At 41.8% G+C, this 23,075-nt stretch overlaps 4 protein-coding genes across 6 annotated transcripts; 2 read left to right on the top strand and 2 right to left on the bottom strand.

Annotated features, from left to right (window-relative positions):
- On the top strand, positions 1 to 10,356 carry LOC146553685 (cullin-3-like). Of its 2 annotated transcripts, none has more exons than XM_085255828.1 (16): positions 1 to 93; positions 3,619 to 3,816; positions 3,944 to 4,057; positions 5,007 to 5,167; positions 5,302 to 5,416; positions 5,506 to 5,734; positions 5,854 to 5,999; positions 6,131 to 6,307; positions 6,419 to 6,589; positions 6,742 to 6,849; positions 7,617 to 7,741; positions 7,836 to 7,932; positions 8,051 to 8,185; positions 8,315 to 8,501; positions 8,916 to 9,061; positions 9,172 to 10,356. In XM_085255828.1, exons 2-16 carry the CDS (start codon positions 3,619 to 3,621, stop codon positions 9,301 to 9,303), a joined length of 2,241 nt encoding a protein of 746 aa, XP_085111954.1. In that variant the 5' UTR covers positions 1 to 93; the 3' UTR covers positions 9,304 to 10,356. The 2 variants fall into 2 exon arrangements, with proteins under 2 accessions (XP_085111954.1, XP_085111953.1); XM_085255827.1 differs by lacking the exon at positions 1 to 93 and adding an exon at positions 1,912 to 2,207.
- Positions 10,357 to 10,363: 7 nt separating this feature from the next.
- On the bottom strand, positions 10,364 to 14,463 carry dhrs12lb (dehydrogenase/reductase (SDR family) member 12-like b). The gene is made up of 10 exons (XM_085255831.1): positions 14,393 to 14,463; positions 13,841 to 13,974; positions 13,679 to 13,761; positions 13,488 to 13,583; positions 13,289 to 13,370; positions 13,154 to 13,215; positions 12,908 to 13,012; positions 11,047 to 11,137; positions 10,790 to 10,927; positions 10,364 to 10,674 (listed from the first exon to the last, which is right to left on the bottom strand). The coding sequence occupies exons 1-10, from the start codon at positions 14,446 to 14,448 to the stop codon at positions 10,517 to 10,519; spliced, it is 1,005 nt and encodes a 334-aa protein (XP_085111957.1). The 5' UTR covers positions 14,449 to 14,463; the 3' UTR covers positions 10,364 to 10,516.
- A 133-nt stretch (positions 14,464 to 14,596) lies between these two features.
- ap1s3b (adaptor related protein complex 1 subunit sigma 3b) lies at positions 14,597 to 19,276 on the top strand. Of its 2 annotated transcripts, XM_085255832.1 has the most exons (6): positions 14,597 to 14,948; positions 16,457 to 16,635; positions 16,728 to 16,836; positions 16,995 to 17,132; positions 18,267 to 18,328; positions 18,502 to 19,276. In XM_085255832.1, the coding sequence occupies exons 1-5, from the start codon at positions 14,946 to 14,948 to the stop codon at positions 18,306 to 18,308; spliced, it is 471 nt and encodes a 156-aa protein (XP_085111958.1). In that variant the 5' UTR covers positions 14,597 to 14,945; the 3' UTR covers positions 18,309 to 18,328; positions 18,502 to 19,276. The 2 variants fall into 2 exon arrangements, with proteins under 2 accessions (XP_085111958.1, XP_085111959.1); XM_085255833.1 differs by lacking the exon at positions 18,267 to 18,328 and having other exon boundaries at positions 14,635 to 14,948.
- A 180-nt stretch (positions 19,277 to 19,456) lies between these two features.
- scg2b (secretogranin II b) lies at positions 19,457 to 22,770 on the bottom strand. Its single transcript, XM_085255830.1, has 2 exons — positions 22,635 to 22,770; positions 19,457 to 22,115 (listed from the first exon to the last, which is right to left on the bottom strand). Exon 2 carries the CDS (start codon positions 22,096 to 22,098, stop codon positions 20,305 to 20,307), a length of 1,794 nt encoding a protein of 597 aa, XP_085111956.1. The 5' UTR covers positions 22,099 to 22,115; positions 22,635 to 22,770; the 3' UTR covers positions 19,457 to 20,304.
- Positions 22,771 to 23,075: the final 305 nt, after the last annotated feature.

Here is a 23,075-nt window from a genome sequence, read left to right as displayed (position 1 = left end):
ATCTATCTCCTAGCAACCTATGTCCTCGTTTACAAATGGCAGTGAGAGATGAATAAAGTGATAAAGTTGAGGGTACTATAAAGGATTCAAAAGGTAATTGAATATTTTTTCTATACATTGTTCTTTCTTGTGTTTTACTTTAAGATGAAACGGTTGATAAAATACTTTACTTAATACTTCACTTATTTATTGTCTAATTATTATTGCCGATGTAACCATCAAGGTATGTAAGACATGAATCGCTAACGGAGCCAAGATGGCGACCGAGGTAGACGCTGTTCTCCGATGGTAAAAAACACAAAGGTGATATAACTCTTGCTGATGTGCAAAACAACATTGCTACTTTAATTAATGAGCGCTCTGGATAATCTGGAGGCTATGGTCATGAAGAAGTCTATTGGCTTCATGTTCTTGGAAGTAGAATCTTTGAAGAATGTCACCAAAACAGTTAAAGCTACTTGTAAGAAAAACAGCAGCAGATTGTCTCAAGTAGAACTGAAAGTCAACGAAGTTGAAAGATACCATCGGAGATGGAACCTCAGGCTCTCAGGTGTCCCTGAGCAAAAGCAAGAAGACATCTCCAGAAAAGTACTCGACATCTAACTCGGCGATGTTAACATTCCTCCAGATCCTTCACTAGACAGATGGCCACCTAGCTCAAATAACTCTGTCCTGTTGTTTAAATACATTTATGCAAAAAATTTCATTTAATAGACATTTGGAGAATTTAAAAACCCTAAAGCCAGACTATTTACATGGAGTAACAAATCCAACTCTTCTAAATCCCGTATTGACTTCTGGTTAGTCTCTGATTACTTAGAAATAATGTTATAGTCAATATAATGCCAACTCCACTCACGGACCACAAAGCAGTATCACTTCAAGTCTTTCTCAATCCTAATGCTGCCCAAACTTGTAGGAGCTGCTACTAGAAACTTAATAATTCCCTTCTAACACATGAAAAAGTGATTGAAGATATTTTGTCATTAATGAAACGTTTCTGGGATAAAGCCCTAATCAGTCATCTCTGTCAAAATTTGGAACTCTTCGAATTTGAAGCCGCCTCATATTTAAGAGAGTATGGCTCATCTGCAGCAAAACAAACTCTCTTTTTAAAACATGCTTCACAGGTGCAGATAGCTATTAACACAATTAATGCCTTTACTTTAGCTTCAGGACTCCACTTAAACATTGGCAAATGTGAACTGCTTGCCCTTAGAAATTGTACCAGTCTATCTGTTGCTGGCATCCCAGTGAAAGAGTCTGTCACTTACCTTGGTATCATCATTAATAAAAATCAATCCACCAGGTTCTCCCATAATTTCACTCCAATTTTGAATAAAACATAAGCTAAATGCTTAGCTGCAGTGGGATTTATCCAGTAAAGGGAGAGTTTTACTCATGAAAGCGTAGGGATTATCTCGTCTAACTTATGCTTGTGTTTTTGTTGTTTCTTTTATCTTTTCTGAGTTCTCTCTTTGTTATGAGAAAATACTGTTTGGTTTCTTTAAGTACCCCACGGACAGGGCAAACAAATTTTAATTTATTAATTTACTGATATTACTGGCTAAATTTCATATACATAAATTGAAATTTTCTAACGCAAAACCATCCTTTCAGTGCTTTTTAAATGAAACCAAACAATATGTTAGAACCATACAACATTCCCAAAATGTAAACGCTGTCAAAACCATAAACCTATGTTCCCTGTTCAATTGTTCAATGTTATGTGATTCTTTACTAGACTGCTCTGTTTTGGTTTTTACCAAACCCCCGGACACTGTGTTTTTGTAATTTGGATCTATATTTTGTGCTTTGTCAATAAAGCTTATTCAAAAAAAAAAAAAAAAAGAACCGCTAACTTCCAACCTGTGGAATGCACCTGTTAGTGACTTTTCTCCTCTCGCGAGATTTCGGATTGCGCAGTGGAGAACAGCCGTCCGCCATCACTGCATACAAGCTAACACTAGCCAAAACCACTGAGGAGAACGACTGACAACAACACAACAGACACACAGGGCGACCTAATTCCCACAGGGGAGGTCACCGAGTTTCTCTGTCGCTTTCCGGGCGCTGAAAGCAAATTAGCAGCTGCCTTTCATGTAGTCTTTAAGTCAACTTAGAAAGGATAGTCGTTGCAACTAATCATGTCCAACCTAAAAAGCGGCCCCAAGAAGGACACCAAGATGAGGATACGAGCCTTTCCTGTGAGTACTGAAAACTGTATGAGCTTTGTAAAATGAGCCGAAACTATGAGACGAGTCAGGGGATGACAGGTCTTTATGCTAGTAATTGCCTGCTAACTAGTTGCTCAATCGAAGAAAAAAAATGTCACTCAAGCGAAAACTGCTTCAATCTCAGCAGTTACCTTGGGCGTATTATCGTGCAGTTTAATTAATGCTAGCTGGCTTATTGGTTTGTAAATGTCACCGTCATTTGTCATGAGCTTATGTTAGCATTAATTGAAACTTCAGTGAGAAGATTGCTAGCTAAGTAGCGGGCCTGGCCGTGTTAGCTGTCTTGACATTTGCTAAGTCAGTCTGCAGGTATCAGTGCGCTATGGTAACGATAAGCAGGGTTGTTTGTTGCTATTTATTCACGCTATGCTTTTGCTTCCGCCCGCGGAGGATATCAACACACATTGTCATGCAGAGTTAGCTGGAGAGCTAGCGCAACTTCATCCCAACAAGGTGCTAAAGTAAACATGGTCAAAATAACTTGAACAGGTTATGGTGTTGATGTTGGCCAACCCATCACAGCCACCCCTACCACAAATTCACACTTAGACGTTTGCATATAAGCATCTGATCAAGCCTGATACATTTAGGACAGTTTAGAAAAAGAAAAACCCAAAACAGATGATGAAGCAAAAATAAGAATGATTTTGTCAGTAGCTAGCGAGGTATATTTGGCCAAAAAAGAGAAAAAAATGAAATGGTCCATTGTTTAATGAACACACAATCAAGATATGGATGATGATCCTAAACACCTTTTCAAAATGCATAATAGACTCCCTTAAGAGATAAAAGCTTTACCACGCCATTTACAGTCCCAGTAATATGCAACTGTCAGAAAAAACGGTATTTATAGAAGGAAAAAAAAATTGAGAAAACATTTCTAGCAGATTGAACAGCTTGGCTCTTGTTCTCCACTGAAATCAGGTTAAGATTTCTGCTGAGAGAATTCACATCTACTTCCTACTTACCTACCTCTTTTATAGGTACAGTTGTTTTCAAATGGTATGACTCAGTGGCCTTATTTCTTGATTTAGAGAGTTTAATTGTTTGTCATAAATTAAGAAAAAAAGTTATTATTATTTTTATGAAGCAGAAAGCAGGGCGTTTGGTAACCTGTTAAACAAGCCACCCTTGCTTGTTTTTGGCATAATATTCAGGTTCAGAGATGTGGCTTTCAACATTCCTACACTAATTTCCAACAGAAGGGAGAAAAAAAGTTATGTCTTTATATTTTTACAAAACAGTTACTGACCATATGCAAGAGTATACAAAAGACATGAGATACATCAGATAGACCTGCTTTGGAAAGACTAATCCTTTTTCATTGTAAACAAAAAAGGCATTAATCAAAGTATCTGAATTTAATATTTGTCTCTCACAGATGACAATGGATGAGAAATATGTGAACAACATCTGGGACCTTCTAAAGAATGCTATCCAGGAGATTCAGAGGAAAAACAACAGTGGACTGAGCTTTGAGGAGCTGTACAGGAACGCCTACACAATGGTGCTCCACAAACATGGGGAGAAGCTGTACACAGGCCTGAGGGAGGTGGTCACTGAGCACCTCATCAACAAGGTAAAGAAACTTTCATCAGTTTCAAAGTATTTTAGACAATGATGAGAATCGATCTGAAAAGAAGACAATTATTCATAATACCACACCAGATGTTGAGATGACTTTATTTGACTATTTATATCTTCAGGTACGGGAAGATGTCCTAAACTCCTTAAATAATAATTTTCTGCAAACACTGAATCAGGCCTGGAATGACCACCAGACTGCCATGGTCATGATCAGAGACATCCTCATGTACATGGTAGGTATGCTTTTGTGTTTTAGTCATACTCCTCATGTAAAAAGTTCTGAAGCTGGACATCAGTAATTGTAAAAGATCTTTAAGATTTCATAGAGCATTTGTAACTTTTGTTTGGTGTTTTTGCACATGGAAATAATTTTGTGATATTTAAGGGATGGTCATTTGTGTTAACAGTAGACGTAAACGGCTTCTTTCACTCCTCAGATGGTTTGAAAGAGGAGTGAAAGAAGTCATTTACGTCCACTGTGAGCGACTATCTTTAAACAGAGGCGGTGGTTTACGACACCAACTGTCTGCCATCTATAATCCAGTTTTGCGATCCCTTCCCAGACGCCTTAACGCCTACTCACATCCTGGGTCATCTGACCTCAGGAAATCACATGATAGGGTGGGGCCAGGTTTCACAATGAGCTCACCCGAAACCCTGGCTGATTGTGACTCACACCCGCTTTCACACCTTGGCTCATGTGATTAGGTAGAGAATCATCAGGGGGTCCGTTGTCCCTCTTTGGGGGGAAACTCCCACTGGGTTTAAATCTGGGACTCTCCACCATTTGACCTTAGAACTGAAGAAGCTTCTCGTATGAGAGGTGAAACGTCTTCAAGCAACTCTAAGAAGTCCAGACGCTTTTCTTTCCAAGCTCCTTAGAAAACAGTAGGGTAAACAATGGCACCGTCAGTACAGAGACTACACAGCTGTCCTGGAGTTCTTTAGTTCTGTACTGTCCTCTTTCTTTAGCCCAGACAGTGGGTTTTTTTTGTTTGTTTTAATCTACTGAAGGCTGATAACCTACCTTATTGGAAGCCACTTCTTACTTTGTAAATTTACATATGCTACTATGTATTTGTATAATCGCAGTACAGCAAATCCATCCCTTTTTTCATACCATAGTTTATCATAGTACATATTTTCATAGAAAACTGCATCTTCTGTTCTCATGTCTTCTAGGACAGGGTCTATGTTCAGCAAAACAATGTGGAAAATGTCTACAACCTTGGCCTCATCATATTCAGAGACCAGGTGGTGCGCTACGGCTGCATTCGGGATCACCTCCGACAGACCTTACTGGACATGATTGCACGGGAAAGAAAGGGAGAGGTTGTAGACAGGTGTGAAAGAATAGTGCTTCACTTCTTGGTCTTTAGAACACTTTTACTGCAGAACTGAAAATTTGTTCAAGTACAAAATTGAGTGATGGGCTAGTTTCCTGGCCTTATTTCGAATGCTCTACAATTCATTGCAGGGGAGCTATCAGAAATGCCTGCCAGATGCTGATGATTCTAGGCCTGGATGGCAGGTCTGTATACGAGGAGGACTTTGAGGGTCCTTTCTTAGATATGTCAGCAGAATTTTTCCAGGTGAGTCTGTGCTATGCACTTTTTACTCCATCTTTTTGTTGCTATTCTAAATAATTTCTATAACAACACATAATATGTGCTTGTTTCAGATGGAAAGCCAAAAGTTCTTAGCAGAAAACTGTGCCAGTGTCTACATAAAGAAGGTAGAGGCCAGAATCAATGAAGAGATTGAGCGAGTTATGCATTGCCTGGACAAGTCCACAGAGGAACCCATTGTCAAAGTAGTGGAAAGGGAGCTAATTTCAAAACACATGAAGACCATTGTGGAGATGGAGAACTCTGGCTTGGTCCATATGCTTAAGAATGGCAAGACGGAAGGTAAAAGCATTAAATCATTCATGACTTTTCTGTGCACGTAATTCAGAAATAAAAAAAAATTAAAAAAACAGCAAAGAATTTCCTTTCTCATTGTTTTTTACTTCACGTCTCACTCTCAGACCTGGCATGCATGTACAAGCTGTTTAGTCGTGTGCCAAATGGCCTGAAAACAATGTGCGAGTGTATGAGCTCTTACTTGAGAGAGCAAGGCAAAGCTCTGGTGTCAGAAGAGGGAGAGGGCAAGAACCCCGTTGACTACATTCAGGTATGCCTCTGGTATCTGAAAAAAGTGTAGCATTAGAAGATTTAAATATCAGGTTAATCATGCTTAAAGTACCAAGAGAGACTTGTATCGTGCTGGATTACATAACTTCTTTGTTACCACCGTTTGAACAGGGTTTGCTAGACCTGAAAACACGATTTGATCGGTTCCTCCTCGAGGCCTTCAACAACGACAGACTCTTCAAACAAACTATAGCTGGAGACTTTGAGTATTTCCTGAACCTCAACTCCCGCTCTCCAGAGTACCTTTCACTCTTTATTGATGACAAGCTCAAGAAGGGAGTCAAAGGGGTGAGTGGCTTCTTCAGAAACCTTGAGTAGATCTGGAAGTCATTTAGAGTTTTCTGTTAGCAGTTGACTTCTACTTTTTATCTTGTTTCTGCCCTTTTCTTGTTTGAATAGTTGACGGAACAGGAAGTGGAGTCGATTCTTGACAAGGCCATGGTGTTGTTCCGGTTTATGCAGGAGAAGGATGTTTTTGAAAGGTACTACAAGCAGCATTTGGGTCGTCGGCTGCTCAGTAACAAGAGTGTCTCAGACGACTCAGAAAAGAACATGATCTCTAAGCTCAAGGTAAAAACCATTCAAAAAGTAGTAGTTTTGTATATAAATTTATGCACGGGACTTGTACATTCTCATATCATTTATCTCGTGCTTCCTCTCTTCACCTGTCTAAATCTTTGTCAGAGGGTTCACGTCATTTTCTTCATCTCTTTCTGTTACAGACAGAGTGCGGCTGTCAGTTCACCTCAAAACTGGAAGGGATGTTCAGAGACATGAGCATCTCCAACACTACCATGGATGAGTTCAGGCAACACATACAAACTACATCAGTAAGTCAGTCAGAAAAACAAGGCACACAGAAAAACCCAGCACAGCTGACGAACTCTATGATAGCACAGCAGGATTTCAGATATAGAGCCTCATACACCCACACATTGCACATTCATACAGCTACACAGCACATCCTTGCATGTTCAACTTAGGCACACACTTTATTTTGAAATATGTTCTGTCAGTGCCTTATCTCCACACTTTGTGATGTTTGGTGTCATGTCTCACAATAAAATTAAAAAGAAGAAGTCATTGTTTAGGTTATTATTTAGAAGTCCTGTTTTAAAGCATGACTAGAGAGCATTAACTCGTGGTCACAAAGCACATTTAGATTAGAAGTCAAAGTTCTTCTCGAGTCCAGAGTGCTGATGTGATCGTCTCTGCCTCACCCCAAAGGAACATTTGAACATATCAAATGCTAATTTACTTCATGAATACAGTAATCTCAGAAAGATAAGTACACTGACCCACATCTTTACTTGGTATACAATAGTAGACATGCCTTAAACTACACAGTGGAGGCTTTACTGTGTATATGCGTTAGTCAAACAACATGATTGGCTCATAGGGTCATTAATTTAGCTGTTGATTGTCTCTTTTGGGGCCAAATTCTCCCATTGATTTTTTTTTTTTTTCTTTATTCAGGATTTGTTGAGTACCATCTCTCTCTGTCTCGCTCTCTTACTCTGTCTGATACCAGATATTCTGCATTGAAGCTGTAATGGGTGTGTAGTCATGTTATCTGCTTTTCATGTACGTGTTCCAGGCATCTTTAAGTGGTGTGGACCTCACAGTAAGAGTCCTAACTACTGGCTACTGGCCCACACAGTCTGCAACACCTAAATGCACCATCCCCCCTGCTCCCAGACACGCCTTTGAAGTCTTCAGACGGTAATCCTCTTTCTTCATATGTTTTGCAATACAAAGAAGATCTCAGTGTACTTTTAATTTATTGGTTTTCACCGCCTTTGTTTTTATTTACCAGATTTTACCTAGCTAAGCACAGTGGTAGACAGCTCACATTACAACATCACATGGGAGGAGCTGACCTAAACGCAACTTTCTATGGAGCTGTTAAAAAGGTAGATTCTGCATTTCAAAACTGCTTTAGTATTGAAATTAAAATCAGTATCATTGAGGATTTTCATAATCTTTCTGTTAAGCAGCAAAACATGTTTTTTAAACCTTCTCCATGTGCAGGAGGATGGTTCAGAGTTGGGTATGGGAGGTGCCCAGGTGACAGGGTCTAACACCCGCAAGCACATTCTACAGGTCTCCACCTTCCAGATGACCATCCTCATGCTCTTCAACAACAGAGAAAAGTGCACTTTTGAGGTGGGAACACACTTTTTATATGGCTGCACTCTACCATTATATGACTTAATGTCTTTATATATGTGTGTTTTTGTACATATTGGTGTCACAGTTTTTGACTTAAAGCCAATTTTCTTTTTTTTTCTACAGGAGATTCAGCAGGAGACAGATATTCCAGAGCGAGAGTTGGTGCGAGCATTACAGTCTTTAGCATGTGGGAAACCCACACAGCGAATTCTCACTAAGGAGCCCAAGTCCAAGGAGATAGAAAATGGACACGTGTTTACAGTCAACGATCAGTTTACCTCGAGACTGCACAGAGTCAAAATTCAGACAGGTGAGCAAAGGCTGTGTGTAATGCACCAGAGCTCGCTGATGTCTTGTGTCTTTTCCGGGACCCTTTCTGTCCGTCTCGGCTGACACTCCAGGATATATGGGTCATCACCGCTGTGCTTTTTAAAAATATAATAGTATTTCATATTAGTACTTATATTATCTAATACTGACTGATTCAGTACCACAAGTAGAATATCATACAGCTTTTTAACTCAAAATAAAAACACAATAATTTACTTTAATTTTTATTTTTAATTTAAAAAAAAAATTTTTTTTATTTAGGGCTATGCATAAGTAAAGGCTTCTGTTCTGAAATACTTACTGTTACATGGTGGCTGTGTAACCATAGCATTCTTTGAAGTGGAGTTAGGACACTTCCTTTCTGTAATACAGTTCCTGTATCCAATTTTTCCAGTTGCTGCTAAACAAGGTGAATCAGACCCTGAAAGGAAAGAGACTCGGCAGAAAGTGGATGACGACAGGAAGCACGAGATTGAGGCAGCCATTGTCCGAATCATGAAGTCGAGGAAGAAGATGCAACACAATGTCCTGGTTGCAGAGGTAAGGAACTCGTCCATTTTACAGAATCCATTTTCATTTTTCAAATAATGAACAACAATTTTAATGCTGTTACTTTCTGTTCTTCTTTTTTTTTGTGTGTGTTTGTTCAGGTCACTCAGCAGCTCCGGGCACGTTTTCTTCCGAGCCCTGTGGTAATCAAAAAGCGGATAGAGGGACTTATAGAAAGAGAATACTTGGCGAGGACACCAGAGGACCGTAAAGTGTACACCTACGTTGCGTAGAAGATGAACTGTGAAGGAGACGAGGAAGAGACTGGACTGGAGGGAGGGGGAGGGGTAGTTGTTTTTCTTTGGACTGTTGTTACGCATGGACTGGAAGTTTCTTTTAGAGACAGACACTGGGAACCCGACTCATCGCCCCTTCCAAAAAAATACAGTAAAAACATAAATGGGGAATAAAAATCTTACTACAGGAAAAAAAGAATCCATCGAAATCTTCTAGATGATTTTTAAATCTGACCAAACTTCCTGTTCCCTGAGAGTTTTAACATGGATGGATCCAGCTTCAAGCTTTTCACTGTTTTACCCTTGTAGAGCTCAAACTTGAAAAGAATCCCTTGGGAAAAATGTGAATGCACCACTTATTTTTTTGGCTCAATACTGTATAAAAATAAAATTATTTAAAAAAAAAAAAAAAGGAAAAAAAAAAAAAAGGAAAATGTGGATTCTTACAAAATAACGATTATGAAATGCTGGAGTTTTTCAAGCAAGCAATTGCAAAAAGTCCACTAATTTACTGGTGTTTGTCAACCAGCTGTGACGGATCAGTATGAAAGGAAGCGGGCTGAGAGGGAGCGTTTACTGCTCTCTGCTGACCCTTTGTGGAAATAGCATTTAAATCCACACCCAGACAGTTGAGGATGAAAACATCTAGTTTATCCCGCTGCTCTGCAAGAACACAAGTACAGTCTTTTCTCCCAATGGACACAACGCTGTCATCTGGTGTTTATATAGAAGAAAGTGTTTCCTTCCCAGCACGCTTGGTCATGGTTCAGTTATCTGAATTTGAGATAATAATAGGTATTTCCCCCCCCCCCCACATTCCATCTGTTAGGTTGGGTTTATACTGCCGTAATATTGTGCAAATATGTAACAATGTGGCGCCATAAAGGAGACTGAGCAATCAGGTGCAGAAAAGCCATTTTTTTCCTATTTTATCAAACATCAACTGCACATCTGAGATTTAAGCACTGTTGACATTTGTGCAAATTTCCAAATATAAAGCACGAGTCAGAAATCTGTTTTTGTAATGTAAATATACAAGACATGAGTGCACATGCAATCAAGTCAGTTATTTCGTCTTTAATCAATATTTTGTGACACTACAGAACGCAGTTTCATAAACATGCAACTGTCGCTGTAGACAGGAGGCTTGTTAAGAATCGACGACACCTTTTCCAGTAGCTGGTCATATGGTTATGATGTAGCAGACAAACTAGACAAACTGTGGTCTACAAGGTCCAGCGGGATCTGCGTCAGCTTGCAACTGAAAATCTTTGGATAGATTCTCCAATTGAGTCATGAAACTCTGAATCTCCTCAGCCGAACTGTGAGTCCAAGCCAGAGGGAGGTGGGTGGGAACAGGCTTCCGATCTGCAACACATGTAAGCTGTCAGAACTGGTGGCGCCAGACGATGACGATGCTTGAGTTGACCTGAGAAGGTTAACAGAAAATATGGTGGAGCCCGTCACATTTTGTGTTGTTTACCTTGAAAGAACTGCCCGCTGCGTGTTCTGGAAGCCACCCTGGACAAAGCCAACCACACGACTGTGTCGGCTCCTTGTTCTACAGTACGCAGCCTGTCCTCCATCATCCGGTGGAACTGAGGCATTGATGTAGAAACGGCTGGAAACAAGGAGAAAATAGATCTAGCTGTTAATTGTATTTGTGGTTTTTGAGAAAGGAGGAAGACTAATTAAGATACAGTTCAAGAAAAACTGCAACTGTTGCTCAAATGAGTGTACCTGGTGTATCTACCCAGCCTGGATGCATGACAGAAAAGTGAATGACAGGATTGGCTTTGGCCCACTGTTCTGTCAGCACCACCTGCTGTCTCTGAAAAGGAACAACACAATGTGGCCTCTTTACATCTTACGTCAGTCTTCTCCATTACTTTAAATGACCTACAGTGGGGCAAAAAAGTATTTAGTCAGCCACCGATTGTGCAAGTTCCCCCACCTAAAATGATGACAGAGGTCAGTAATTTGCACCAGAGGTACACTTCAACTGTGAGAGACAGAATGTGAAAAAAAAATAAAAATCCATGAATCCACATGGTAGGCTTTGTAAAGAATTTATTCGTAAATCAGGGTGGAAAATAAGTATTTGGTCAATAACAAAAATACAACTCAATACTTTGTAACATAACCTTTGTTGGCAATAACAGAGGTCAAACGTTTACTATAGGTCTTTACCAGGTTTGCACACACAGTAGCTGGTATTTTGGCCCATTCCTCCATGCAGATCTTCTCGAGAGCAGTGATGTTTTGGGGCTGTCGCCGAGCAACACGGACTTTCAACTCCTGCCACAGATTTTCTATGGGGTTGAGGTCTGGAGACTGGCTAGGCCACTCCAGGACTTTCAAATGCTTCTTATGGAGCCACTCCTTTGTTGCCCGGGCGGTGTGTTTTGGATCATTGTCATGTTGGAAGACCCAGCCTCGTTTCATCTTCAAAGTTCTCACTGATGGAAGGAGGTTTTGGCTCAAAATCTCACGATACATGGCCCCATTCATTCTGTCCTTAACACGGATCAGTCGTCCTGTCCCCTTGACAGAAAAACAGCCCCATAGCATGATGTTTCCACCCCCATGCTTCACAGTAGGTATGGTGTTCTTGGGATGCAACTCAGTATCCTTCTTCCTCCAAACACGACGAGTTGAGTTTATACCAAAAAGTTCTACTTTGGTTTCATCTGACCACATGACATTCTCCCAATCCTCTGCTGTATCATCCATGTGCTCTCTGGCAAACTTCAGACGGGCCTGGACATGCACTGGCTTCAGCAGCGGAACACGTCTGGCACTGTGGGATTTGATTCCCTGCCGTTGTAGTGTGTTACTGATGGTGACCTTTGTTACTTTGGTCCCAGCTCTCTGCAGGTCATTCACCAGGTCCCCCCGTGTGGTTCTGGGATCTTTGCTCACCGTTCTCATGATCATTTTGACCCCACGGGATGAGATCTTGCGTGGAGCCCCAGATCGAGGGAGATTATCAGTGGTCTTGTATGTCTTCCATTTTCTGATGATTGCTCCCACAGTTGATTTTTTCACACCAAGCTGCTTGCCTATTGTAGATTCACTCTTCCCAGTCTGGTGCAGGTCTACAATACTTTTCCTGGTGTCCTTCGAAAGCTCTTTGGTCTTGGCCATGGCGGAGTTTGGAGTCTGACTGTTTGAGGCTGTGGACAGGTGTCTTTTATACAGATGATGAGTTCAAACAGGTGCCATTCATACAGGTAACGAGTGGGGGACAGAAAAGCTTCGTACAGAAGACGTTACAGGTCTGTGAGAGCCAGAGATTTTCCTTGTTTGAGGTGACCAAATACTTATTTTCCACCCTGATTTACGAATAAATTCTTTACAAATCCTACCATGTGGATTCATGGATTTTTTTTTCACATTCTGTCTCTCACAGTGGAAGTGTACCTCTGGTGCAAATTACTGACCTCTGTCATCATTTTAGGTGGGGGAACTTGCACAATCAGTTGCTGACTAAATACTTTTTTGCCCCACTGTATATAACCAGTCAGACATGGTATTGTGCAATGTAAAGCAGATTCAAACTTAATTTTTAAAAACTCTGGACCACACCTTCCTGTCTTACCTTGTTCTGTGCGTAGACCATAACGGCATCAAAGTAGCCCTTTGCCGACTGCAAGTCATCGACCTCGAGTTTCTGTACCAGCATGCCTCCTGAGGACACAGTGATCTAATAGGCAGGAGGGGGAATAAATACATCAGTGTGCTTACAACACCATGACCCACTACAACGTGGACAAGAGTGGCATTATGCTGTCTGCACTATACAGATGAACACTTTGTTTGTGTGCACTTATGCGTGTAATCATACCACTCTTGGATCCCGGCTCTTCTGTAAAAGTGGTATAAGAGTCTGTGTGAGAATATACACCCCTGAAAAAGGAAATTAAAAAATTGAAAAATTGTTATGCAAGACAACAGTCTGACCATCAGAAGAAAATCTCACCCATAGTGTTAGTGGCAAAGTTCTTCTCCAGCCCTTCAGTGTTCAGCTCTCTCTTGTGCACCATACACCCTGCATTGTTTATCTGCCAAAGCAGAGAAAAGTCCAATCACACAACTTAGTCTAAACCATTAACACAGTTAGCTTAGGAAAGAGGATATGAAATCTATTTATTGTAATAAAGAATAAAGGTGATACATGCCAAACCATTCAGTGATGGATACTGCTTCTTGAAGGCCTCTGCAAACTCCCAGACTTTGCGTGACTGGGACATGTCCACAGTATGGATGTATACTTCCTAGAATATGAAGATTAGGCATCACTTTGTTTCTCATAAATCAGGGGATTTTTTATTTGCTTTTTACTTTCTGTATTCAAAGTCAATATTCTCACCGTGTTCCCAGATTTAGTAACAATGTCTTCTTTGGCTTCTTCTGCTTTATCTTTGTTCCTACAAACCATGTGGACCGTGCCACCTGGAGACAAAGCATCAGGTTTTATTTGCTATCATTATGTGGTGATGTTTGACAGATAACACAACCCTCCGGCGTGTACCTTTCTTGGCTATAGCCACGGCTGTTGCTTTTCCAATTCCACTGTTGGCTCCAGTAATCATAAATGACCTCCCCACCACCGACACATCCAGGTCCCGGGGATCAAACTCTTTCGATGCCACCTCGTATCCCTTCCTACGGGCGTGCAGAAAACATGTAATAAAGGTAATGCTTCAAGGCGAGGACTGATCATTTCTCAAAAGGCGGCTTGTGATTGACAGCCTGCATTGTTGTTGAGATGATGAGACGATGAGACTGTCATCCTCAAGACACACGAGCTGTCAATAGAACTATTGTAACTGTACATAAAGGGCAGTTTGTGTGATGATTGTGCCACACAGTGATCAGACCTTTGATATGGCTCTGCGGAGCAGCTTTTAGGGTTGAATAAACAACATGAAATGCATGTCACAGGGCAGAAATCTTAATTTTAGTTTTAAAAAAAGAGAGACAGAACAAAACAATACCAAGTAAAAAGATTGATATTTACCAGGCATCTTTGGACAACATCCCTACACACAGCAGATCAACACCAAAATGATATCCTACTGACCTTGTATATTGCTGGATTCCATTCAAAAACCAGATGGCATTTCGGTACAGAGACATGATTTCAAATGAGGAACAATCCCAAACAAAGTGCATCAAGTTTTCCAGTCCTTGTTCAAGCAGCTGTGTGACAGATCATAATCACATGAGGCGGGAGGAGAGGGATGCGCTTGCTGCTCTCTGCCGACTCTGACCGGGAATAACATTTAAACACACACCCTGACAGCAGTCAAGCGACGCCAGTTATCAGTTCATTCATTAACGTGGGTCCCACAGTCACGTGGCAGATTTTTTTGTTTTTTTTAAAGGGCGCTCCTGGTTGGGCGGATCCCTGGAAATACAAGCCCAGGATAACCAATCCACGATGGTTGTGAGTACGGATGACGCGTCACTGCCCAGCGGCATTGTGGGCGGAGTTAGCCAAGTTTCACCCTGTACTCACTTCACGGAGGATAGATATGTGTCCATCCGGGCAGTTTGACCCTTTGTGAGGGTTAAAGTACTTCGTTTTTAAATATTTTCACGGTGTTTTGTAGCTCCTCGGTCTGGTGTTGAAAATGGTAAGTTTCTGGCGAATGTGTTTGTTTTGTGCGCTTGACTGTAGGCGAAAAATACCCCGACTGTTCACCTGTTGCACCTGCTGTCGCTGACAGGTAGCTAAAGCTAGAAACTGCGCCTCTAACAGCACTTCCTGCTACACTGGGGCAGGTTTGTTTTCCGATTCAGGCCTGATGAGAGTCTACTTGGTTTCCACTTTGAGTTTTTATTGTCTGTATCCTACTTTTAATAAAACTCGGAAGTAAGGTGTGTGCTCTACCAGTAGGTCTGTTCTGTAAGAAAACAGGTTTTGTGACTTCTCGTCGAGCGTTGCCCTGCTGGCTGTTTAATGCTTTACATATTAATTTGCCTGTGAGTTCTTAAGGGGTTTACACACCTGTAAATGACCTACAGGTGTGTAGACTTAAACAATCAAGTCTTCCTGTATCTCTGGTGATTAATGCTTGACTATCACTCAGTCTAATAATGTTATCTCCTTCTGTATTGTTCATTTCTAGTAGTGGAAGAACTGGTATGTCTTCATTTTGTTGGCCTGAATGGCTATAATAGAAGAATATGTTTCTTCTTTATACATTGTATAACCGTGTATTGTTTTTTTTTTTCTGTCTTTAGTTAATGGGTTTCTCAGATACTTGAACTCAGCTGCTCATTTGAATGACACATAAGCAGGCTGAATCATAAATGTTGTGCAGGACATGCCAATTGTGTCATACTACACATACTTCTTTATGACTGCAGTGGTGTCCACTGGCTTTTAAGTGTGCTCTTTGTTGCACATCAGGGTTTAGGCATTACAGCCTCACTGGTGACCTGAATGGTAGAAAATAATTGACAGACCTCACTACTGAGACAACCCCCTGTTTTTCCTCTTTTGTTTTCTTGCAAGCAAAAACCTGGTACTCTTAAAGTCGAGTCTGATTTTTGTTTTTGTTTTTTCTTTAAATGAAACCTAAAATCAGGATGATATTTCAGAGAGCCTTGCATGTTCTCGCTTCTGATTGGGAGAAAAATGCTCCATAAAGCCTGAAGACAAAGTAATATTTATTCTTGAAGCCTAACTTTAACAATGAGAGGAAACGGCACGGCAGTGTGGTCCCGACAGAGCGGGGGTGGGGATGAAGGAGACTAATGTCTGTTTGGATATGTACTCAAACCTGACCGGTGCTCGGAAACACGTTATCCAAACATCCAAAAGCTGGACTCGCTGGCTCACTTGAAAACTGCCACTTCCTCAGTTGTCAGTGACCTTCACTATTACTCCCTGTCAAGCCCTTTATTTCCCCTCGTGTTTGGTCAGTCAAGTTACTCGCTAATGAACCGTGCCAGCAGCACAGCCACTTGTGCAGTCCTGATTGTGACTGTGTGTGTTGGTGTGGGCGCAGCGCCGGCTGCTTAATAAAGTTTCTCGGGATTAACTTGATGTGGATTTCTGTTTGTTTGTGTGAGTCATCATTGCTGCCTCGACACGGGCCAGGATTTCCCCTCTGACAATGCCCTCTTGTGTCGTTAGATGCGCTTCATGCTGCTCTTCAGTCGCCAGGGGAAGCTGCGTCTGCAGAAGTGGTTCACGTCAATGTCGGAACGTGAGAAGAAGAAGATCATCAGGGACATGACCACCATGGTGCTGGCACGGCAACCCCGCTCCTGCAACTTCATGCAGTGGAAAGACCTAAAGATTGTTTATAAGCGGTAAGATTGCTTCACGTGTTTATTGACACTTCTCCAATAGGTGTTGGTCCCCACAATGCCACTGTTAATCATCTGTGTCTGATTCTCCTCAGGTATGCAAGCCTGTATTTCTGTTTGGGAGTAGAGAGCCAGGAAAATGAGCTGCTAGCCCTGGAGATCATTCATCGCTACGTGGAGCTGCTAGACAAATACTTTGGCAATGTATTTCACCTTCTCATATTTGTTATGCAGCTGTAGTCTGAAGTAAAGTGTTGCTAAAAATCAATAACATTGCTGCTCAACTAGGCTGCAAAGATTGGATCTAAGAATATGTTCTGCTCTGTAGTTTCTCTAATTTAATAACTGCGTCATCCTCTCAGGTGTGTGAGCTGGACATTATCTTTAACTTTGAGAAGGCCTATTTTATCCTGGATGAGTTTCTAATGGGAGGCGAGATCCAGGAAACCTCTAAACAGATTGTGAATCGCTCCATTGAAGCCTCAGACATGTTACAGGAGGTGAGATTCACTGATATGCACGCACAAATGCACTTAGTAAAACACTGTGACTTGCACCTGTGGTGTGAGCACGTAACATCTGTTGCATGGCTCAGTGTATAAAGCGAGACACTGCAGGCATAGGCGTGTTTTCTTCATGCACTGGTTGATTTTTGAGATTCTGGCCTATTTGGATTTTTTTTATTATTATTATTATTATTATTATTATTATTTTGTTCAGACTAATGTAAATAAAATGTCTTAAATATGCATTTTATCCACTGTGCAAATTAGTGCATGTTTAAGGAGGCAGTGCCTTTTTTTTTTTTTTTGTATTTAAATTTACTTGCAGCTCTTAGGAAGTTTCACGGTTTATCTGTTGGTTAATTCTTATTAGTAAAACAGACACTGAAATGCTGTTTTCCTCAGAAATCCCCATTCCAGTAGCACTTACATACAGCAAACCTTACAGAATGACAGGCTGGAATAAATCTGTATCAGCTCTCTTCAGTGTTCAGTTAAAAAGTTGCAATACCAAAAAACTATACTTAATGTAAGTGCTCAACAGGAGAAGGTTAATGGTGATACATTGTATTTAACAGACTTCACTTGTAGTGTCTCCTTTTAAAGCAATGTTGCCATGTTTTCAAATGTATTACAAAGTTTGTTTATTTATTTAAATCATGGTTGTGGGGTATTTTGAAAGGCCCAGATACCTGAAATTAGTGCTTACTGTTTACTTTAAGCAACACGAGTATTGTGTGAGGCTCTGACATGGGAACGTGATGTGTGTGTGTGCGTGCGAAGTAGTCGGTGCATTGTAGAATCCAATCAAATGTGGTGATCCCTGTTGTGCCTTTGTCTTCCTCATAACTAAAAGGCATGTGGATAGTAGTGGCTGCTCCCTCTTTGTTTTAGAGGTCTGTGTTTTGCTGTTTTTCTTACCCCTTATGTCTCTCTCTCTCTGTCTGGGTGTTAGCGTGAGACAGATTTTCTTTAAATGTTAGCGCTGATGCTTCCTGCTCTCCCTGTAGGCTCGTGGCTCTCTGCGTAGCTGGGTGTGTTGTTCGGTGCTCCTGAGTCAGGGTGATTAACACTTTTTATCTAGAGTGATGCAGTTTAGTCTCCCATTCATTTTGACCATTATCGCTTCAGGATGACATCAGTGAGTGGTATGAGGTGGAGCTGTTTGGATGACCTTGAATATGGACAGAAAGGTTAGATGTTCCGCTTATGTTAGTGCATTGCTGTGCTCAGCACTTTGTAACAGGTGATGTGTAGATGTGTGACTGTGGATATGATTTTGTATTACACTGCACTTTTTGGAGTCTGGGAACCTTGATTGTTTTTTTCATCCCTTGTGCTTTCTTTTCTATTTTTTTTTCCTTAGACATTGGAGGAGTACATGAGCAAACCTGCATTTTAGCTTGTGGGGGTGGGGGACAAAAGGACATGAACTAACAGCAAAGAAGAAGACGGGAGCAAGATGTGCTATATAGCAGTCACATACTTTTCTGAACCTGAAAATCGAGCGAACTTCGATTCTACTGAACATTTTCAGAAGAGAAAAATCTGGCTTTACTTGAATGTCTGCCTAAATCATAGCTTTGTGCATCATGTCTTTTGTGGCGACTCTAATATACATTAACAGTAATGCATTCAAGTGAAAGGAGAGTTTGTATGGGTGCGTTTCTGTGTGGAGGATATGGGTTGGGGTTGGGAGGGGTTTTTCGATGTCAATTGCAGTTATTAAATTTGAAGTAATAACAAGATGGTGGGTATTTAAAGGAAAAAAAATCATGATCAGGAAGTGATGTTCCGATTTCCAAATTTCCTGTATTTATCATGTATTAATATGTCAGAAATTAATGTTTGGAGTCTGTCTGAGAAGTCTCTGATATATATATTTTTTGTGTGTGTGCCAATCACTCAGCAACTTACGGAGTTACTTACAGCACAGAACTCGTTTTGATATAACACTGATACCAATGATTACCTGCTGTTTTTAATGTGCAAGACATACAACGTGTGTTTGACTGTTAGTCTTTTAGAAAGGGCACTTGCTATGCTAGTGTGGGTGTGATTGCTTTTTCTTTTTTTTTTTAAATGTATACATTTGATGTGCATTTTCTGATGTTACAAATAAAATGTTTTTTGATAAGCAATTTGCTTTGAGTAGTGACTTGTTATCTTGGTGCTGAATGTTTAATTTGAATGAATACTCATATATATGTCGCTGTATCCCGCCATCCCCGCCCCCCCAAAATAATGCACATGCTGCTTTGGCTTCCTTTTATATGCAACATTTATATTTGTTTAATAAGGCAACACAACTCAGAAAGAAGAAAAATAATACCGCTGATGCTTTATTCATCTGTGATTGATCACACATTGTTGAACATGTACAAAAATGGTTTAAAAATGAGCATACATAGCACAATCACTGTTAGGCCAACAATACAGAGCTTCGCAGTATGAAAGGGGCTGGAAGGCAGGCGACGTTCTGATATTGAGACTTGGAAATAATTATCTGTAATAACAACATTAAATCCACTAACCCTGAATATATCACGAGTCACAACAACACTCGCTCTGAGGCCAGCACACTGCCCTAATGAAAAATTCCTATAATATTCCAATAGTACTCCAAATACGCCGTGTACTTGGGTTTTTAAATTCCCGGTCAGCATCATACTGAATAATTTACATGAATATTCACATATGTAATTGAATAGTTTTGACATGGATGAAAAATAAGCATCTTTACCGTTACTCATTTGATTACAGTTGAAAATATAGTGCTGTTTACAAACACATTTAATGTAAACAAACCTTCAACAACATCACAAATCTTTAATAACTTGGGTTTGGTTGTTAATTCTTTTTTTTCTTTTTCTTTATTAACTGGCAATTTGAGATTCGCAAGAGGTTCGCAACCTAAGGGAGGAACCTAAAATCTCTTGTATAACTATATATTAATAATAATATAAGGTTCTTGCAGCAAGTAGGGACTATTTTTTTATTATTTGATTTGTAAGAGTGCTGTAGTTCATTTTCGTTAGGGAGATATTAGTCATACCGGCTATAGTTCATATAATAGAAATTTGTAAACTAGATCACGTCCACCAAACTTTATTTTTCAGACAGTATATATATTAAATTCATAATTTCGTGCGTCTGGCAGGACATCTGGCTACATCCCGGCCACTGTTTTTTCACGGTGCTCCTCCTCTTCGTTTACGGTTTGAGGGGCCGAGGTTTTAGCCGTTATCTTTTCTTTCCCCTGCATTTCTGTGGGCTTTACGTTCTCCTCTGTGGCCTCCTCGGTTTCCCTCTTGACCAGTGGCCTTTTCTCATTGTCCACTTGCCCCAAGTAGTCCATTGCGCGCTCGTACAGCTCGTACGGGAACTGCGCCTTCAGCTGCGCCTGGGTGTCCCGCTTGGTGATGGTGTTGGGGTACTCTGTGAGAATTTTTGCCGCCAGGTATGTTGTCACCTCGTCTTCCACGTCACCGCCGTCGTCGTCGTCACTGTCAGCCTCACGCTTCAGGGGCATTTTGTTGAGCTCGGAGAGAAACAGGTTCTCCCTACGTCCGGAGGGAGGGGGGATTTTAACTGGACCTGAATTTGCAGCAGGGTTGGACGCAGCAGGCATTCTGTCTGAGGGCTGAGAGGTCTTCATGGGTCTCTGCACCACGGGGTACTCGTTACTGATTGTCTCTACCCCGATGATGTCTAAAAAGTCCTCTCTGTCCATATCATCAGGGATAGTCTTGCTTTTCAGCGGCAGTCTGCGGCTGAAGTACCTTATCTTGGGGGTTTGGCCAGCATTCGTGTAACGAGCCGCGGCTTGTGGATCGCGGTGGAGCTTTCGGAGCTCCTCGGTGAGCAGCATATCGATAAGGTCTTGTGGAGGGACGTGCAGCTTCAGGGAAAGCTCCAGCAACTCCTTCACGGTCCGAGGATCCACGATAGAGGGACGGATCAGTCTCTTTTTCTGCTCACCGGTCCTATCCCTCTTCTGCGTCTGGTCACTCATCTCCAGGACTTTCAGCAGGTAGTAATCTACGAGCTTAGTGTCATCATCAGCCTCCTCTTGGTTCTGGCTGGCCCGGCGTTGCATCTCCTCCCTCTCTGATTCCTCCTGGTCACTGAGCGCCCTGTCCATTTCTTCATGGCTCCCGTTGACCATCTCCTCCGCCTCTTCCCTCTCCTCCATGGGGACCCACTCCTCGCCTCCGGCCACATCCTCATAGGCCTGGTTTCTCAGGCTGAGTCGGTCCTCTTCTTCCTCCCCGTCGTCCCCGTCTCTCTTCTGCCCACCGATTGTGGGCATCCTCCCGAGCTCATCAAAGATGGACCGCAAATTGGCGAGGCTCTGGGGTGTGTACTGCTCATCCAGGTCCTCGGTGGCCCGCTTGGAAGCGTCAGTATTTTCCTCGTCCTCAAACATCAGTGGGTACTTCTTGTGGGGTCTGGGGAAGTTACCGTAATCTACTGGTGCGCCCTCAGGCATTTCAGTATCTTTGGTGCGGTGCCTGTGAGCTCGGCGGTCATTTCTCGGCGGCGTTGGGGGGCTAAGCTTTGCGTCTTTCCCGGTCTGATCCTGGAGGGACCTGAGCAGAGCTTTCATCAGCTGCTCAGCGGTAATGTCCTGCCTCTGCATGCCCTGGGAAGGCTGGTGATCCCCGGGACCTTCGTCCTGCTGCGAGGCGAGCTGAAGCAGGACCCTGAACTTCTCCACTTCGTCGTAATCCACGGGTTCAGGCTGGCCCCCGTTTCGTTGCTGCTTCAGGTTTTCAATGTACTCCAGGGCTTTCATCATGTCGGCGCTGGGTTGATACGCAGCCGGCTGCCCCTCACTCTCCCCTCCTCGGAGCCTGTAGTGACGGGGGAGAGACGCAGCCTGCACGGCGCATCCATGAAGGAGGAAGGCGAGCAGGACCACGGCTCCCCCCGCGGGCAACTTGTGGTGAAAATGCAGCATTATAGGCAAATTATTACCTGGAAAACAAGAGAGAGGACAATGATGGTGAAGCAGCTGGGAGGGGGAAAAGATCATAGATTATTTCCCTCTCTTCGGTTATCTTAACTAAAAGCTTATCAGGAAGCAACGAGCACGATCGTAAACAATTCTGTTTTGATCTGGGGTTTGTGCGCCTGTCGGGGAGTTACGCTTCGCAAACTGAACGATGTGTCGGTGTGCGCGTGGAGAAACATTCACATCGCTGGATGAGTCACTCCCCGTCTGGTTATTGACGTCTTAAAAAAATCAGATTTCCTCCCGTCAGCATCCACATTAACTAAAAACAATCCTCCGTTATTACAACTCACTGTAATCCCCGACTGTAGAAGGATATAGTTTTCTTTCTATTTCATTCGTTCTAACGGAACGTGTCGAAATCTGCGAGAAGCTGTGATTTAAAAAATAGAAAAAAGACTGTCTTTCAATTTTACCCGTCTAGATGTGAATCAGAATAAAAAATACTGAATCAAATAAATAAAAAAGAAATCGTGGTTTACCTTTGGCAGTAAAGCTCAGACAGCAGTAAGGGTGTATGACATCTCCTCAGTAGCGGTGCTGTTCTCTTCTGTTTTCAGCACTCGGACAGCTCCCCTGGTTATATGAGGCAACACCTGACCACCGCGTCATCACACAGCACACGCAATAACCGGCCCTAAAAATCCATATAAATGATTCAGGTTTATGATATGGCATACTAATAGCTGCGTTTAAAAATAGCCTTGGACGCTGTCTGTTGCACAGCAGCGCTGTGTAGAAGATGCTGACAGGAAGGATGTTTGGAGCTGCTGCTTGGGAAAAACAAAAAGAAATAAAGCCGTTTGTTAGATTCAGCTGTGGAAACAATGAAAATGTTAACTTTGCATGTACAGGAGAGCTGATTTGATTGAAGTGAAACCAACTCTTAGGCGCCAGTTTTATGAGATGTAGAACTAAATGTG

The sequence above is a fragment of the Mchenga conophoros genome, linkage group LG18 (assembly GCF_057382185.1).
Source record: "Mchenga conophoros isolate Kocher_MC1m ecotype Shallow Benthic linkage group LG18, M_conophoros_male_GT1.1, whole genome shotgun sequence".
Lineage (NCBI taxonomy): Eukaryota > Metazoa > Chordata > Actinopteri > Cichliformes > Cichlidae > Mchenga > Mchenga conophoros.
The sequence above is the reverse complement of the archived record's forward strand: the minus strand, read 5'-3'. Positions and strand labels throughout refer to the sequence as shown.

Bases quoted from the DNA above. Each gene is read 5' to 3' on its own strand.
- scg2b (XM_085255830.1), bottom strand. From the start codon at position 22,098: ATGCTGCATTTTCACCACAAGTTGCCCGCGGGGGGAGCCGTGGTCCTG.
- dhrs12lb (XM_085255831.1), bottom strand. From the start codon at position 14,448: ATGTCTCTGTACCGAAATGCCATCTGGTTTTTGAATGGAATCCAGCAA. The intron at 13,762-13,840 runs GTACACGCCGGA...CTTTGTCTCCAG, and splicing joins CGTGGCTATAGCCAAGAAAG to GTGGCACGGTCCACATGGTT. The intron at 13,013-13,153 runs GTATGATTACAC...CCTGCCTATTAG, and splicing joins AGAGCCGGGATCCAAGAGTG to ATCACTGTGTCCTCAGGAGG.
- LOC146553685 (XM_085255827.1), top strand. From the start codon at position 2,148: ATGTCCAACCTAAAAAGCGGCCCCAAGAAGGACACCAAGATGAGGATA. The intron at 5,735-5,853 runs GTAAAAGCATTA...TCTCACTCTCAG, and splicing joins TAAGAATGGCAAGACGGAAG to ACCTGGCATGCATGTACAAG. The intron at 7,742-7,835 runs GTAATCCTCTTT...TTTATTTACCAG, and splicing joins GCCTTTGAAGTCTTCAGACG to ATTTTACCTAGCTAAGCACA.
- ap1s3b (XM_085255832.1), top strand. The intron at 16,636-16,727 runs GTAAGATTGCTT...GATTCTCCTCAG, and splicing joins CTAAAGATTGTTTATAAGCG to GTATGCAAGCCTGTATTTCT. The intron at 17,133-18,266 runs GTGAGATTCACT...TTATCGCTTCAG, and splicing joins CCTCAGACATGTTACAGGAG to GATGACATCAGTGAGTGGTA.